The 18,404-nt window shown below is 36.6% G+C and overlaps 1 protein-coding gene across 1 annotated transcript; it reads right to left on the reverse strand.

The window, feature by feature from the left end:
- Positions 1–7,667: 7,667 nt before the first annotated feature.
- LOC107831860 (uncharacterized) lies at positions 7,668–10,675 on the reverse strand. The gene is made up of 4 exons (XM_075239312.1): positions 9,511–10,675; positions 9,000–9,188; positions 8,517–8,843; positions 7,668–8,428 (listed from the first exon to the last, which is right to left on the reverse strand). Exons 1-4 carry the CDS (start codon positions 10,673–10,675, stop codon positions 7,668–7,670), a joined length of 2,442 nt encoding a protein of 813 aa, XP_075095413.1.
- Positions 10,676–18,404: the final 7,729 nt, after the last annotated feature.

Raw genomic sequence — 18,404 nt, forward strand, 5'->3', positions numbered from 1 at the left:
AACGGACTCCAAGGTCTAGACTTGGTAACTCCGGAAAAGTGGAGCTTACCAACCAAGCCGATATTTGGCTCTGTCTACTAGGAAGGTCTATCCATCTGTCTATCAAGACCTGCAGGCATGAAATGCAGCGTCCCCAGCAAAGGGACGTCAATACAAAATAATGTACTGAGTATGTAAGGCAGCAGAATAACTGAAAGCTGAAACTGAACTGCTGATATAATAACTGAATGTAACTGGGAGTCAAAAATAATCTGAAGATACGCTTACCTACTGATACTGACTCAACTCTCTCCATATAATATGTAAATAGTTGTTCGGCCCTATAAGGCTCGGTATGTGTAACTGCCCTGCCGTAGTAGGCTCGCTCATAGGCGCTCGGCCATACTAGACTTTGTATCTCGGCCATTACGGGCTCGCTCATAGGCGCTCGGCCACAGTAGGCTCGGTATATAACTTACCATCTGATCAGAGGTTGCCTAATAGGGGCCTGCCCATCGATTATAGCTCGATGGTGGTGAAAATACTGTAATACTGTGTATATATATACTCTATGCTCTCTTGGCTAAAAGAAGACAATACTAAACTGAATATGAAGTCCCGATAAGAGACAATACTGTAACTTATGAGACTAGGATAATGTACATAAGTTCAGAAATACGAACTTCTCTTTATGCTTCGTTATCAAACTCATGTAGTTACGGGATCATGCCAAAATGAAGAAAGGTTTAGCCTTAACATACCTTATCACAATCTTTCCAATCACCAAGTTGAACTCGCCTCTTCATACCTTAATCTACAACAACGATAATAATAGTATTATTAAGTTACGAAAGGTACAACTATCGCACAACGAACGACAAGTTTATTTTGTATTAAAACGGGCAGCAACTCCCCTATAATCCTTACTTCCTCTAAATTCAAGATAATACCAACAACACAAGAATACAATAATATCAATATGTATACATTATTTTTCAACCTTATATACACCACAAAATACTACAAAATAGCCCAACACACCCCAATCTCTTCATACACAAAACGACCACCGTAGTAGTGTCAACAACCCAAAAATATTACGACGAACGACCAACCCAACATCCTGCATTTATGTGGTGTTTCTCCATACCCTTGCTCCTTCAAAACTCCACAAAATAGTAGTAAAACACGCAGCCCAACAACACCATAAAACAGTCCACAAAACAGTCCCGTGAGTTCTTACAAATATAGAATGACTTACTATGCATCTACAGCAAAACAAAATGGATGAAATAGAGCAGTAAACTTACCTTATTTGTTGGATAACTCAGCTCCTATCTTGGTTCTTCAAACTCTAGGCTTTACCTCCAATTAGAACTTGAAAGGGAGAGAAAATTAATTGGGGTTTGTGAGAAATTTTTTGGGAGGATTTTTTTGCAGGGATAAGTCTGGTTATTTTGACCTATTATCAGCATAATATATGAAGGGGATAGGCCTTTAAAAAGTCCTCTTTTAACGACTCGAACTGGTCCATTTTTGGGCGACCCAAACTGGCCTAGTTTTGGATTCTCGTTTAAGCAAGTAGGTGACAGTCTGTGTAGTCTTGCAAAAACGCTCATATCTCTCTACTCCAATATTGTATTGGAAAACGGTTTAATGAGTTAAAAAATAGACTCATAGATCTTTAATTTGATGGGTGGAACACCTTATAACTCTAAGTATATTGGGAGAAAATCGCAGTTACATTTGACCCAAAGTTTCAGTAAAACTTATGAATGTAACTTGTGATGACTTTCATCGACTTTTGTTCAGCCACTCGCTTGACTTCAAAACATAACACACGACTATTATACGAATAACATAAATCATAACATAACCTCCTTATCATGTTAAACACCCTGGTCTCACCCCAAAAGTACATGTTATAACATTCCCAACTTGTCGACTTTCGACGAAATATTATTTTCTTCAATTCCTTTAGCTTCTGAACCTTCCAACCCTCTTTGTACTTGTTGTTCATGATCTTCAGTATTTGTAACTTCCGAGGTAACATGATTAACTTACTTTGTAAACTTTTCAAATATGATTTCATTTCTGACCTTACGTCAATTGACTTACGACGTACTCGTACGTACGAAAACATGGGCTGTAACATTAGCAGAATCTCCTTCGAGAAGAGCCCATATTGTTTCAGTAATACTATGAGATAGATTAGGAAAGACTTCGTTTCCTCCAACTCTGGGTCAAGGTTTACATTTAGCTAAGATAGAAGTTTAATATATTAATATAAATCTTTGTAGACATTCAATATGAATCTTAAATATTAGAGCTGGCAATATGGGCCGGACCCGGTTAGCTCAACCCACGTGGGCTTTAGCAATTGACGGGTTGGTTTAGGCTAGCCCACCATTTTGATGGGCCTTATAATGCTCAGCCCATCTGTAACGACCCAACCGGTCGTTTTGACTGTTAGAATCTCGTTTCCCTAAATAAAACTTCTCGTATGTATTTTTAATGATTTATGACTTGCGGGAATGGTTGGTTCAGGATTTGAAAGTGTTCGGGTTGAAATAGGAACACTTGGTTCCTTAAGTTAGCCTTAAAAGGCCAAGTTTGACTTCAGTCAATATTTTGAGAAAACGACATCGGAATCGGGATTTGACGGTTCCAATAGGTTCGTATGATGATTTCGGACTTAGGTGTATGTTCGAATAGGGTTTTGGATAACGCAGGAGCGTTTTGGCGTATAATAGTGAAAATCAACTATTTGAAGGTTTAAAGTTCTTTAAAATTGGTTTGGAATAGGTTTTGGAGTAATCGAGGTCCGTTTGGAATTTCGAGTCTAAGAATAGCTCCGTATAGTGATTTAAGACTTGCACGCAAAATTTTGTGTCATTCCGAGTAGTTTAAGTATGTTTCGGCGCATTGGAAGTAAATTAAAGAACTTTAAAATATTAAGTTTGAATCAATTTGGTTTAGGGTAAGATTCTTAGATTTGATGTTATTTTACATGTTCCGTGAGTTCGAGCGAGTCCGTTTTATAATTTCAAATCTGTTGGTATGTTCGGGCGGGGCCCCGGGAGCCCCGAGTTTTAACCGGACGAGGCTCGGATCAATTTTAGAAATTTGAAGAAGAACTGAAGCCTTCTGTTTCTCGTACATTCGCACCTGCGCTTGGACAGCCGTAGGTGCGACTCTCGCAGATGCGAGGTTTATGCGCAGAAGCGGAAAAAGGGAAGGGGAGGCCACCGCCGCAGATGCGGAATTTTGGCGCACCTGCGAACGCGCAGGTGCGAGGCAGTGCACGCAGATTAGAGAGGGGGCAGGCGATCGAAACTCGCACCTGCGAGGATTTTCCGTAGGTACGGTACCCCTTCCGCAGGTGCAAAACCACTGCTTGGAAGAATGGTTAAAAATCGGGGCTCAGACATTTTGAGTCCATTTTTCCTCCATTTTCGGGCGATTTCAGAGCTTTTGAGAAGGGAGTTCAACTAACAACTTGGAGGTAAGTTAATTCTACACCCCTTGAGTTAAATACATAGATTATAAGTAAATTATAACTAGTAAATCTTAGAAATCAAAGGCTTAGATGAAAAACCTAGATTTTTATAAAAATGAGATTTTAACCACGAAAATAGTTATGGAATTGGGTAGAAATTATATATTTGAGTTCTTGAGATTTTGGGTAATAATTTCATCCAAAAATTTCCAGAATCCGGGCACGTGGGATCGGGGTGAGTTTTAGAAATTTTATTATTTTGGTTAGGGTAATTTATTCAATTTCCTAAATTAGAATTTTTGAACATGTATTAATTATTTTGTAAAATATTTGGATAGCTTCGGATTTTTCGGCACCGAATTGTGCAACACCTTTCTGTTTCATATTGAGTCCTCAGAGGTGCGGCCCACTTGGTGTCCCCTTACCTTAAACCTTAAGTAGCTCACTGAAGGAAGTGTGAAAGTAAGCAAGCAAAGTCTCTACCCGAAATCAATAGCCCGCAAGAAATAGAAAGGAAAAAGCCTATTCCTATTCTAGAAATCCTGCAAACTATTAATCGAAGTACTTAGCACTCACCGCCTTAATGCTCGAAAACAATAAGGGATTAGCTCAAGGAGTACTAAAAAAGGTGCTAATGGCAGTGGGACTCCTGCAGGTAATAAGAAGCTTAAAAAATGAAGCCCATTTTTTTGAAATCCCACTATAGTAATGCTTATTACAAATAAAAAAAAATTCTCCCCTCAAATATGAAAACGCGACGTGGTAATCGGAAAGTGGACTTTGAGACAAGGTAAGTCTCTTATCTAATCTTGTGAGGGGGAAATTTCCTCATAGGTGATTAAAAATTAAATAATTATTGCTAATTATGGGGGATACGTACGCACGAGGTGACGAGAGTCCGTGCGTAGCTACTATTAATGCTAAAGTCCGGGTAGTTTAGGACTCGAAGCATGAATTACTTGTGTAAATTATATTCTTTGTTTAATTAATATATATATATATATATATATATATATATATATATATATATATATTGTGAATTGTTAGATAAAAATATTAAAGGATGGAAATCTCATATACTTGATTTTCTGTTTAAGTTAATTAATTGTTAAGAGAAATTGTTCTTCCTCCTGAATTTATCTTATAATAAATACACTCTCATTCCGGAGGTACATAAGAAAATATCTTCCTTTCTTGTGGAGCGGGCCGAACGCCTCGGCAGGATAGATGCATCTATGGATTGATGGAAATCTCATATACTTGATTTTCTGTTTAAGTTAATTAATTGTTAAGAGAAATTGTTCTTCCTCCTGAATTTATCTTATAATAAATACACTCTCATTCCGGAGGTACATAGGAAAATGTCCTCCTTTCTTGTGGAGCGGGCCGAACGTCTCGGCATGATAGATGCATATATGGATCGTGCCGCACGTCCCTCGGCAGGGTACACGACACTCTGGATCGGGCCGTACGTCCTCGGCAGAAATCGTGCTTAATAATAATAATCACACGATACCTTAATAGTTTATTGCAGCTTGTGAAGCTAATTGATAAATCGAAAATCTTTGAAATTTAATGAATTATTACCTTTGCTTGTTAAGGAATTATTGTTATTCTTGTAAATGAGACTAATTGATAAATTTAGAAATTTATTGGAATTGAAGGAATTTAATTAATATATTGAGAATTACTACATTTGAAGGAATTTAATTATTTCTATTGGTCAATAAAATTACTGTTAACTCTGTGAATCACGTTGATATAAATATTCTATTTCATGATTATTTAATATTATTGACCCATAGTGAGTGTCAAAATCGGTCATCTCGTCTCTACCTCTTCGAGATTAGGCTTGATACTTATTGGGTACACGTTATTTTTGTACTCATACTACACTTGCTGCATATTTTATTATACATGTACATATATGTCTAGTTGCCTTGTGGGTGTAGAGGTGTGGTTAATAATTGTGGGGACATATGTGAGCTGCATTATGTATTACGATCCGCAACCAACAGAGTCTCCTTCAGGGTTATTATACTTTTCCTTGTCTAATTTGTATTCTAGACAGATGCTGTATTTTATTTTTAATTCCCTAGTAAATGCTCATGCACTTGTGACACCGGGTTTTGGAAATTGTTGTGAATTGTTTAAAAATTTAGTTGCTAAAAATATTTATTATTTACTCTATGAGTTTTATCTTTATTATTTCATTGAAGAAGTTTTGATTTCAAAAATACTAAAATGGGTAATTAAGTGAAGTTTGTATTGTTGGCTTGCCTGACAGCGATGTCCGGCACCATCACGACCTTAATAGATTTTGGGTCGTGACAACCCACTCCTATGTGGACCGCGGCCCCCACGGGCCAGCCCATTATTTTTTAAAATATAATTTTATATTTTTTCTTTAAGTTCTAACCTAAAAAAGAGATAAATATTTAAAAGTTAAAAAAATATAGGTTCTGTTACCAACATATTTACTTCCATTGTAGGTAACGTATTTGGGTTCAAAGCCCTGCTTATTGGAAAAATATCGCAAAACTTAATAACTTTTTATACTATTCCACTATATCACAATAAACATTAAAAAAGTAAAAGACAAGACTATATTTCATTCACTAAAAGTCAAAACTCAAAACAAACTATTCAAGTGAACGTCCATGGCGATTATGGGATATTCAACACATCATCTTCATCAAACACATTTGAATCCGCTTGTGACAATGTTGTCTTAACATCTTTACTTTTATCTACATCTACAATTCATATGCAATATTAATTAGTTAAAAATTAAGAATAATTAAATTTTAAAACTAATGATATTCAAATTCACAGAAAAACATATTACCAGTTTGAGTTTGGGAAAAATCGTGCAACCAATTTCGAGTAGTAACAAGTGTTTGGACATTTTCATGATGATGCAACTTCTCTACTTAGTCAGAACACGCCCACCAATGCTGTAGTAGTAATCGGAATACTAAGTACATCACGCGCCATTACTGAAAGATCGGGATATTTTCTAGAATTGTCCTTCCAATACATGACAACATCCATCTCTTGAAACTTCTCAAAATCAAGCTTTGGATCCTCTAAGTAAAGACCCAATTCTCACTTTCCATCACTAGAGGCAGTATATTTTTTATATTTTGAATAAATATTTTTATTAGGCCCACGGGCCGGCCTAGTCCAGCCTCAGTCAAGCCTCACAGGTCACGGGCTTACTTGGGTCGGTCTTAAAAGCCTCATTTTTAAATGGGCTCCACAAATTCTAAGCCACCCCTGCTAATTCACGCGCCAGAATGGGCTGGCCCAACGGGCCAAGCCTATATTGACGACTCAACTAAATGTTACAGTATACTAATAATTTTATGTTGGTATTTTACTTGAATACATCAAGGATTTAAAATTTTACACTCTAATAAAGTGGTTAAGGACAATAAATTTTAGAATTTATTACAATGACATTTTGGTCAATCTTTTATCCGTTAAAATTAAATTTGATATCGAAAAATAATTGTAATTTAATTATATTTTTAATATTTAAGACTTTAAAATTAACTAAAAAATTTTAAGTGAAACGTCAGATCAATTTTTTTTTATCCTTTGAACATATAATTGTTATTTGATAGATATATTGTTATAGTTAAATATTAAAAACTTGGAATGAGCTAAATATTAAGAATTTTAATCAAGAAAAATTATTTCCTCTAATTTTGAGAAAAAGTAATTAATTTTTTAACTGATTTAACAAAATAACTCTTTGAATCAACTAATTTGTTAAAGAATCCAATTCAATTCTTCTACAAATTCATCATCTAAGCATTGAATATGAAAGAAATAAAAAAATAGAGCAATCAATTACATTATAGTATTGAGAGTTGGTTACGAAACAAAGCACGTACGCGGAGACTCCTGAATTTTAAAAGAAAGATAAGGACATGACGTAATATTACATTATTTAAGCAAACTGTGTTTGTACAAGTTAAAACACACACAGAGAGAGAAACTCAAGGGAGGAACATAATAACAAAGCTCATCGTTTTTATTTTATATACACAACCACAGCCATATCTTCACTACAATAAAATCAAAGCTCTAGAGTTAATACAAACATCAAACAGAAAGAACAAGAAAAGAATAAGATAATAGCAGAAACAGTTATTAGGTAGTTGCAATAATACTATGGAAATTAAGTCCTCCTGCCGCTGAAAAGGCAAGTCATGAAGGCCAAACAGCACCTGATAATTCTTTCTCCAACTTCCTCCAAGAAATGGAAGTAGCAGTATCCCCACGATTTTTTTATCATTAAGCTGCTGAATGTCGCCAAAAACACTACAACAAATCCCACTGCCGCGCTCACAAAAAAACATAGCCTTATCTCATGCTCATCATAATCGTTGTCTTCAATTATCTTTTTCATTTCTTTTTTTCCAGGTGAAGAGCATTCTGTAATCAATGGTTTCCCACAAAGTTTTGGATTACCTTCAAAACATGAAGGATCAGTAAAGGTTCCGAATTGGTATGTTGTTGGTATAGGGCCATGCATGTTGTTATATGACAAGTTAAGATGGCTCAATGAGGTGATGGATGTCATGCTCAACGGGATAGAACCCGAGAGATTGTTAGAGGAAAGGTCTAGTGTCTCCAATTGCTGCATCCTCCCTATGTTCTCTGGAATTCTTCCTGATAATTGGTTGCAAGATAAATTTAATGTGCCCAAGGCTGAGAGACCTGTAATCTCATTCGAGATTTCACCGTGAAGATTGTTGCAGGAAAGATCAATAAGATTCACTTGATCTAAAGTAAAGGTGTATGTCATCATTGTTCCTTTCTTAACCAACTTCATCTTGGGTGTAAAAACATAGTTGAAATAGCCATAGTTGGGAAACCACTTGTAAAATTTCACAGACTTAAGAGCTCTCAAGCTTCCCAGGCAGGAAGGGATAGAACCTGCAAAAGTTGTTATGTGAAAGATCAAGAATATGGAGGCTAGAAAGTTGGCATAGTTGTGCTGGAATGTTTCCATGAATCATATTACTAGTCATTCTAAGCTTTTGCAAAGATAATAGGCTTTTTCCGAACCACTCTGGTATCGTGCCATTGATTTTGTTCTCTCCAATGTCAAGTGTAAGCAAGCTTTTGCAATTGCTTAACGATTTTGGAAATTCTCCAGAAAGGTTATTGCGACTCACTCTCAACCAAAAAAGTGAAGGTGGTGAACATATTGAAGGAGGAATACTAACTGAAAGATAGTTTCCTGACAAATCTATGACCTGAAGTTGTTGCAAATCATACCACCAATCAGGGATCGTTCCAGACAAATGATTGTCTGAAAGGTCCAATCTCGATAGCCGCTTCACTCTTGCTATGGAATATGGTATAGATCCAGTAAAAGCATTTCCAGAAAGATCTCAGACCTTGAGTTGTTTCATCACGTGACCAATGTTTAAGGGGATAGATCCTGAAAACAAGTTGTTTGCAAGATTCAAATGTGTCACATTTGGCCAAAGAGGTAACAAACCATGGAAGTGATTGGAGCTTAAGTCCACCACGACACCATAATAGTAACTGAAATAGAAGTCCAGTACTGTCCAGCTTGAGATTGTTGGAAATCTTACTGACCTAGGAAGAGTTCCACCAATCTGATTATCCGATAGATCGAGCCATTGCAATTGTGAGCACAGAGTCCAAAGCCAAGGAGGTATAGGATCTGAAATGGAGTTATTAGAGAACAACAAACTCAAGTTGCTTTTGAGTTTCCAACCATGTCGGGAACTTGGGACCCAAATTGCAACTTCTAAGCTCGATACTGGTGAGGCTAAATGGAGGAACCCATTCATTAGTCAAGTTGACTGCAAAACTTTTTCCACATGCTAGAGATAAAAGTTTCAGTTGATGGAGTTTAGCAAAGTGATTTTGTGAAAGATTGCCTTCTAAAGCGTTTGTTGCAAGTCGCAACTAGGTTAATTCAGAAAAACTAAAAATACTATCAGGTAAGGGTCCCTTTAATTGATTCTCTCCCAAGTGCAAACTTTCCAACCGTGAAAGATGTTCAATAGATGTTGGAATCGTGCCTGATATCAGGTTAATTGAAATAGTAAGAATCCTTAACTTCTTCAAATGTCCTAACGAATTTGGCAGTTGTCCTGTCAACGTGTTATCCCCAAGACGTAAGACCTCTATGGTTGTGTTGCTGCAGCTGGACAATCCTTCCACTACTCGACTTATGTCTCCATTAAGTTTATTGTGCATTAGATACAACTCCCGCAAATTACAGAGTTTACCCCACTCAACATTTGATATGGGGCCTTCAATATCGTTGTATCTAATATAAAGTGTCTCAATCGCGGTGGCATTAGACAACCATTTAGGCAACACAGCATTAACAAAGTTATTCTGTGAAAGGGAGAGATAAGAAAGAGAAGTCATATTCCAGTTGAGGAAGGAATAAGGGCGATAGTGAAGACTACTGTTTTGCAAACGAAGAGTCACTAAACATGGCAGCTTATTAAAATCCTCAAGCCAGTTTGTTGCCAAAGAAAGGTCTATAAAAGAAAGATCAAGATACCTCAAAGAAGACAGACCTGAAACCCAACTCAAATCTTTGATCCAACTACTTTCAGCATTATCGTAAGGATACGAATATGCATAAAGGTCTAAATAACGTAAACTTGATAAATTTCCAAATGAAGGAGGAATACCAATAAGGGATGAATGACTGAGGTTAAGATATTGTAAATTTCCAAGAGAACCCAAGAAACTGGGAGTGGCAAGTCCTTGGAAGTCATTGCCACCAAAGTCTAGAAATTCCAAGTGTTGCAAGTCTTGTAAAGCAGGACTTATGTTGCCACCCAAACAAGATGATGAATTGCCAGAAATAAAATAGCCCTTTTTCTTCCAAATGCAATTGCCTGATTTATCATTCAGATCAAGCCTAATGACATTACCAGTTTGTATGTCACAGAAAACACCTTTCCAGTTGCAGCATTCTTTGCCAACCCAAGAAGCCAGTCGGTCAGATGGATCTGTGAGATTCTCTTTGAATCTTAAAAGGGCTTTCCTTTCACTCTTAACACATCTCACTTTGACTTCGTTAGTGTTTGTGAGTGGTAAAAATGCAGTTTTAGTGGCTTCAGCTGGTACAAGTAGAGGAAAGGATTGAAGAAAGAAAACAAGTACGGCAACTAAAAGTCCCATTTTGATCAGATAAACTTGTTATTCTAATAGAGATGGTAAGCTCAAAGTATATTGCTTTTAGTTTTTGGGGTCTGTTTATATAGGAAGACGAGGAATAATAATCGCAAAGATGTCATTTGAGATGTATTTATTATGCTTAGTTCATTCCTTAGCTACGTTGCTGGGACTCGCCGAAAATGTTGTTGGGTGCGCGTCGGATTCTTCAAAAATAGTGCATTTTTGGAAGATCCGATACGAGTACAGCAGTATTTTGGAGAGTTCGCACAACATAGTTCCGAGAAGGCATGCACTATTAATTCTGGCCACTAGTTCAACATTTTGATTAATTTAACTTACTGATACTAAATGAAATTTATTCGTGAATTTTGAAGACGCGGAAACTCTTGATTTATCTGAAGATTCAAAATGCCAAGTCTTTAACATGCATGGCAGTTGTGAGTTGGGAGTTGGGACAGATATGTCGATATCAGACAGCAGAAATTGAAGGGTAATATTATTTTAATTTTTTAAATTACAGGGGAAAAAGAGAAGTGGAAGTGAGAATTAACTGAAACCACACAAATCGTGGAAGACTTTCATGACCAGTATCACTAGAATATATCAGCGGCTTAACCCTAAAGCCGCTAAGAGGTCGTTTGGATTGACTTTTAAGTAGTCAAATCAATTTTTAATTTTTTTTTAGTTTTTTTGCAGTGTTTGACAAAGTTATAAAGTGCTTAAAATAAGTTTAAAACTGTTTAAAACAAATAAAAAATAATAAGTTGCGTAACCCCAACTTGTTATTTTTTTGGCTTAAAAGTTATTTCTATTGAAAAGATATTTTTTAAGCCAATCCAAACGGACTCTAAAGCAATGGCTTTAGGCCCCCAAACAATTAAGGCCCCAAATTTACTCAAGTTATAATTGTATAAATAATTTATGTATTTATTATTAGTGATAAATGAATTGTTTTTAATCGTTTGTTGTCAATTTTTAACCAATCATTATTTGTCGATTTTTAAAGTTTATACTCCCTTTTAAAAATATAATTATAGTTGAAAGTTGTAGACTGTTACATTTATAGTTACTTCCTATTTTTTATAAGTATTTATTTTTTGTTACCTCACCCATGGTGGGTAGGCTCGACTTCTTAATTTGTCGTCTAAGAAGAATTAACCCAAATAGCTACCCACCTAATCTCATAAACTATAAATAGCCGACGAATGTATAACTTATGTATATTTCATGTGTAATATATGTATAATTGTATATAATCAATGTATAATCTATATATACTAGCTAGAAAAAATAAATATTGAACCTGACCGGTTATTTGTGTAATAATCCCGAGTTAGACTTAGACTTGAATCAATTTTGTCAATAACTATGATTTTGTAGAATCTTCTTCTATTCTTTAAGTGTTTTTTTAGACAATTTTTCAATCTCAAGCTAATGAAATTATCACAGGATTAGATGTGAAAAGGCATTTCTTAACCTTGAATATCTTTAAAGGCTTCTTTTTAAATTTTGGCTTTAAGCAACACGTGGTGTTGAGCCGCCTCTCGACTAAGTTTTGATGGTTGGAATTAGATTGTCTATTTCATGGAGCCTTTCATTTTAATTTTTTGGCTCCTTTCTTAATCTGCATTCAATTAAGTTGCCAATTTTAAATCTTATACTCCCCTTGACATAGACAGCATTTGCTCATGATAGAAAAAAGAATAATATGAAGGGTAGCATTGGAGCAACGATAAAATTATTTCCGTGTGACCTATAGGTTACGGGTTCGAGCCGCGGACAATTTTTGCCACATCAATTTTTGGATAGGTATTAAATTCACTTTGAATACGTATAGAGAGTTAATGAGACGCCCGTAAAGATTAAGCGTGAAACTAATTTTTTTTTGAGAAGTGCACTATGCATCTTAGGTATTTTCCCTTTATTTTATTTCTATGGGCAAAAAGAAGAATAAAATAAAGTGATTACAATTGCTTTTTTTTGGATAAGTGCACTATGCATCCTTGCATCTATCAATAAATCATTGATGTGGACTATGGTTTTCTATATTTGACAATATTCATGACACATGACATGACTAGTATTAGTTCGGTCTTCAATTTGATTTTCAACAATGATTTTTAGTTTGTCCTTGTTGTTTGGTATCTGGTTAGCGGACCGACTAAATTCAGATTTATGCTGAAAAGTCTTTCATTAGAGAGTAAAACGTTCTCTAAAAAGGCAATTTCATACTCCGGGCTCAAATCTGAGATCTCTAATTCATTAGATTTTCAAAACTTTTAAAGGTATAATAAATTCCTATAATCTTTTTGAAAACTTGGAGTCCAATAAAAAATATATACAACAACAACAATCCAGTAAAATCTCATTAATGGGATATGGGGAGGGTAGTGTGTACGCAGACCTTACCCCTACCCCGAAGGAGTAGAGAGGTTGTTTCTGAAAGATCCTCGGCTCAAAAAAATAAAAAGACAAAAGGGGCAAAAAGGGAGACAATATTAGTATCACAACAACAATCATATGACCAATAAAAAATATATGATTTTCAAATTAAAGACAAACATCATTTATCCTAAAATGTTATCAAATTTATTTTGAAGTAAGTAATGCCATAAAGCAGGTTGCGAAGTTGAGATTTCTTTCGTGTCAACAAAAGGATAATAGTTGAAATTTGAAGTTAACATTTCAAAATTTTGAAAGTCGGGAACTAAAGCTAAACAAAATCAAATTAATACAATTACTGCTAACTCAGCGCAAAGGAGCAAAAGAGGACTTGCTTTTCTCTTTAAAGCTAAAGAATCCGTGCTTTCTCTTTTTCTCTTTTCATATTCATATGTTTGTTTCCACGCTAGGAACTTGACTTTGGTTGTATTTCTTTTTCTTTTTTTTGTTGCTAAATGACAGAAATAGCTCCTTATTAATTTGGGTGTTACAATGCTTCTAAATAATTCTAGTGTTCTAAAAGTAAAATACACTAAGAAACTCGAGGGAGGAACAGAATGACAAATGTCATCCTTTTTTCATTCATATATAGCCAATTGACATATCTTCACTGCAATAAAATCAACAATACAGGGACAAAAACCAAACATAAAGAACAAGAAAAAGTATGATAAGCGAAAACAGTTTTTGGTTTTGATAAATACTTAGAAACTAATTCCTTCTGATGCTAAAAAAACCTGTACAAGCAAGCCTTGAAAACAATACAACGCCTGATAATAACTTCCAACAGGAAATGAAAGCAGTAGTATTCCCAAGAGTTGTTTATAATCAAGCTACTATAAGTCGCCAATTCGGGATTTCACCGTGTAGATTGTTGCAGGAAAGATCAATAAGATTCACCTGATCTAAAGTAAAGGTGTATGTCATCGTTGTTCCTTTCTTAACCAACTCCATCTTGGGTAAATAGTAGTAATTGGGAAACAACTTGTAAAATTTCATGGACTTAAGACCTCGCAAACTTCCCAGGCAGGAAGGGATAGAACCTGTCAAATTGTTATGGGAAAGATCAAGAATTTGAAGGCTAAAAAGTTGGCATAGTTGTGGTGGAATGGGTCCGTAAATCATGTTGCTTATCATGCTAAGCTTTTGCAAAGAAAGAGATTTTCTCCGAACCACTCTGGTATGGTGCCATTGATTCTGTTGTCTCCAATATCAATTGTAAGCAAGCTTTTGCAGTTACTCAATGATTTTGAAACTTCTCCAGACAGGTTATTGCGACTCAATCTCAACCAAAAAAGTGAAGGTGGTGAACAATGTTGAAGGTAAAAGAACAAGAGAAGCACTAAAAGCTAATATATTTATTGAATCAAAGCAACCTTTAAATATAAGAGTGAAAAATCAATTCCCTAAACTAACTCCTCTACAAGAGGAAGACTAAACTACTTGCTGAACAAACTCTTTGAATAAGGAGATTTATTAGAGAAAATAAAGGACTAACAAAATCCTAACTACTAGCTAAAGAATTGGTCAAAGCAGTAAAGTAGTAGGTGATTAACTTATGTAGTATGATTATGAACAATGCAAACTTGATTCTATTGGACTTGCTTGCGGACAAAGTGAAAGTCCACCGCAATATGTTTCATGCGGCTATAGAATACTGGATTTTCGCACAGATAAGTTGCACCAACATTGTCACAGTAAATGGTTGGTGCTTGTGGAAGTGAAACATGTAGTTCATTTAGCAGATTCGTCACCCAATTTGTTTCAGCAAGTGCACTTGCAATCGCTCGATACTCTGCTTCGGTTGATGAGCGAGCAACTGTTCTTTGTTTCCTGGATGACCAGCTCACAGGATTTTGGCCAAAGAACAGTATGTAATCGTAGTGGAGGCTCGATCACTCGCATCTCCAGCCCAATTCGCATCAAAACACATGTGTAGCTTGAAATCATTATCTCTTTGAATGCGAAGACCAAATTGAATTGCTCCTTGAAGATACCTGAGTTGTCACGACCCAAAATCCATTGTAGGTCGTGATGGCGCCTAACACCGCTGTCATGTAAGCCAACGGTGATTGATCAATTAAATTACTCTTTTTAATACTTTAAAATCATAGTTTTCATTAATAAAATAGTATGAAATGGAACTTACAAGGTAAATGAAAATATTACACAAACTACAATAATGAACAACCCGTAGGAACCCCCAAAATCCGGTGTCACAAGTGCATGAGCATTATCTAAGGAGTACAATAATATAGCATCTGTCCGGAATGTAAATAAGACAAGATAAAATAAATAGTACGATGGAGATTCGGTGGACTGCGATGCGTAGTATGGGTTATAGCTCACATAAAGTCTCCTCAACATATGCGCCTACGCGCCAAGATAATCACCAAAGGAACTTGTCAGATCCTGCACATTTAGTGCAGAAGTGCACCATGAGTGCGTAAATCAACGCATACCCAGTAAGTATCTAGCCTAACCCCGTAGAAGTAGTGACGAGGGGTCGACATCGACACTTACTAGAGGTCCAAATAAATAATTTGATAATACATAACAGATATGAAGTGCACAACAATAGTGGAGTGAATCTGTAATTTCATAATTTTCCAATTTTTCCTTTTAAAGTATAAATTTCTCGATCTTGTATTCTACCTTAATAGCTCAGAAAATGCCAAGTGTCAATACCAAATAAATAAGGAATACCATAAAATGATGGGCATCAGTGAAAGGTTTATCTCGTGAACATTCGGACTACTAGCGATATAACGCACGATTTTCGCTAAGGTCGTTCGGCCCGATCCGGAATAATGTGTACACTGCCGAAGGTCGTGCGACATGAACCATAGATGCATTTATATACTGTCGAGGCGTTCGGCCCGCTCCATAAGAAAAGGAATGAAGTTACCGAATTACGAGACACGTGTTTACAATATAGTACATGAGCACCAAAATGAATAGTCTTTACCGTTTCTCAAATAACTCACCCACAACTCAAAGTGTCAAGGCTCAGCCTAGTATACATATATTTATTTCTAAATCAAATTCAGTTATAACTTTAATTAATTAAGCTAGCAGAACGAGTTCAAATAATTCAATTGTACATGATAAAGTCCTAAGTCTACCCAGACATAAACATGCTTTAGCTACGTACGCACTCTCGTCACCTCGTGTGTACGTAGCACCCATAACTAGTTGCACATAATAATAAATATCACCTAGGGGTAGTTTTCCCTCACAAGGTTAGACAGGAGACTTACCTCGCTCCAAAGTTTCATAACCGGCTCCAAAGCCACTCAAACACCTCAAATTGATGCCCGTTTCTCCAAAACTAATCAAATAAATATGCAAATCCATAAATATATAGTCTATTACCCATAGTTAATAAATTAATAACAATCCCCAACTCCGCTCGAAAAATCAATAAAGTCAACCCTCGGACTCACGTGCCCAGATTCCGAAATTTTTTGAAGATAAACTTTACCCATAACACCACGAACTCAAATATATAATTTATTCCAAATTCCATGTCCAATTTCGTGGTAAATTTCAAAAAATAAATTCTAGGTTTTCTACAAAAATCCCAAATTTTTACTAATTTTCATGTTTAATTCCATATACAACCCATGTATTTAACTTGTAATAGGTGAAAATTTCTTACCTTATGTTGGTTGGTGAAAATATCCTCTTTAAGCTCTCCAAAATTGCCCCAACCAAGTGAAAATGAAAGAAAATGGGCCAAATCCCATTCTTAAAAGAACACACTGCCCAGCGACCTCTCACACTAGTAGCCGCTTCTGCGGGAGCCACCTCGTAGATGCGGCTTCCCCCAAGGTGCCAGCTTTCCGCTTCTGCATGCCCTCAATCGCAGATGCGCATCCGCTTCTGCGGAAATCACCCGCATCTGTGGTCTCCCTAGCTCGAACAACCTTCCGCACCTACGACTCCGCATGTGCGCTAAAGCACACGCACCTGCGATCGACCAGCCCAGGCCACTTCCGCTTCTGCGCTCCTCCGTCCGTATCTGCGAATCCGCAGGTGCGGCATATTTCTCGCACCTGCGAATCCCATCCAGCTCTTTCCCTACTGCTTCTGCGACTCCTGGGAAGCTTCTGCAGTCTCGCACCTACGGCCCTTTCCACGCAGGTGCGATTGCACCAGATCCCAGCTGCCTCAGCACTTCTCCCAAGTCCAAACTCGATCTGTTTTCAATCCGATTGGCATACGAGGCCCCCGGGACCCCGTCCAAACATACCAATACATCCCAAAGTACAATACGAACTTAGTCGAAGCCTTAAACCGCGTCAAACAATATCAAAAATACAAATCGACGGCCAAAACCTTTCTTTCAACTTTCCAACCTTCAAACTTTGACGAACGCGCCCGATTCATATCAAAACATTCCGGAATGATGCCAAACTTTGCGCACAAGTCATAAATCACAATACGAACCTATTCCAAGGCTCGGAATCCCAAACGGACATCGATAATATTAAAATCCACTACAAGTCAAACTTAAGAATTTCTTAAACTTTAAAACACCAACCTTTCATAATAAGTGCCGAAATGCTCCCGGGTGATCTGATATTCAACCCGAACATACGCCCAAGTACAAAATTATCATACAAACCTATTGGAACCTTCAAATATTGATTCCGAGGTGGTTTACTCAAAAGTTAAATCTTAGTCAATTCTTCCAACTTAAAGCTTCCGAAATTTGAATTCTCTTTCCAAATCAATCCCGAACTTCCCCAAATTCAATTCCGACCACACGTACAAGTCATAATACATGAAGTGAAGCTACTCAAGGCCTCAAACCACCAAACGACATGCTAGAGCTCAAAACGACTAATCAGATCGTTACATGAGTACTCGTTTGAGTGCTTTCGAGTGTACTTTAGATGGTGAGTGCATAAATTATGACAATTTGTTCACAGAGAAACTTATGTCTGGAAGAGTGAACGACAAGTACTGTAGTTTTGCAAGAACTCTCCTGTAGCGAGTAGCATCAGTTGGTTCCACTCCATCATTTTGTTTAAGCACTTCACTGGAACTCATTGGAGTTTTTGCGGAATTGCAGTCTTTCATATTTACTTCAGAGAGGATTTCACTGATGTAATTGGACTGTGATAAAGTAATTCCATGTACAACACGAGGCACCTCAACTCCAAGAAAAAAAGTTAAGGTTTCCGAGATCCTTAATGGAAAAACAGTCAGCAAGACAATAGATTGCATGATTTACATATGAGCTATGGATCCCGGTGATGATGATGCCGTCGACATAAACCAG

Source organism: Nicotiana tabacum, chromosome 19 (genome assembly GCF_000715075.1).
Source record: "Nicotiana tabacum cultivar K326 chromosome 19, ASM71507v2, whole genome shotgun sequence".
Classification (NCBI taxonomy): domain Eukaryota; kingdom Viridiplantae; phylum Streptophyta; class Magnoliopsida; order Solanales; family Solanaceae; genus Nicotiana; species Nicotiana tabacum.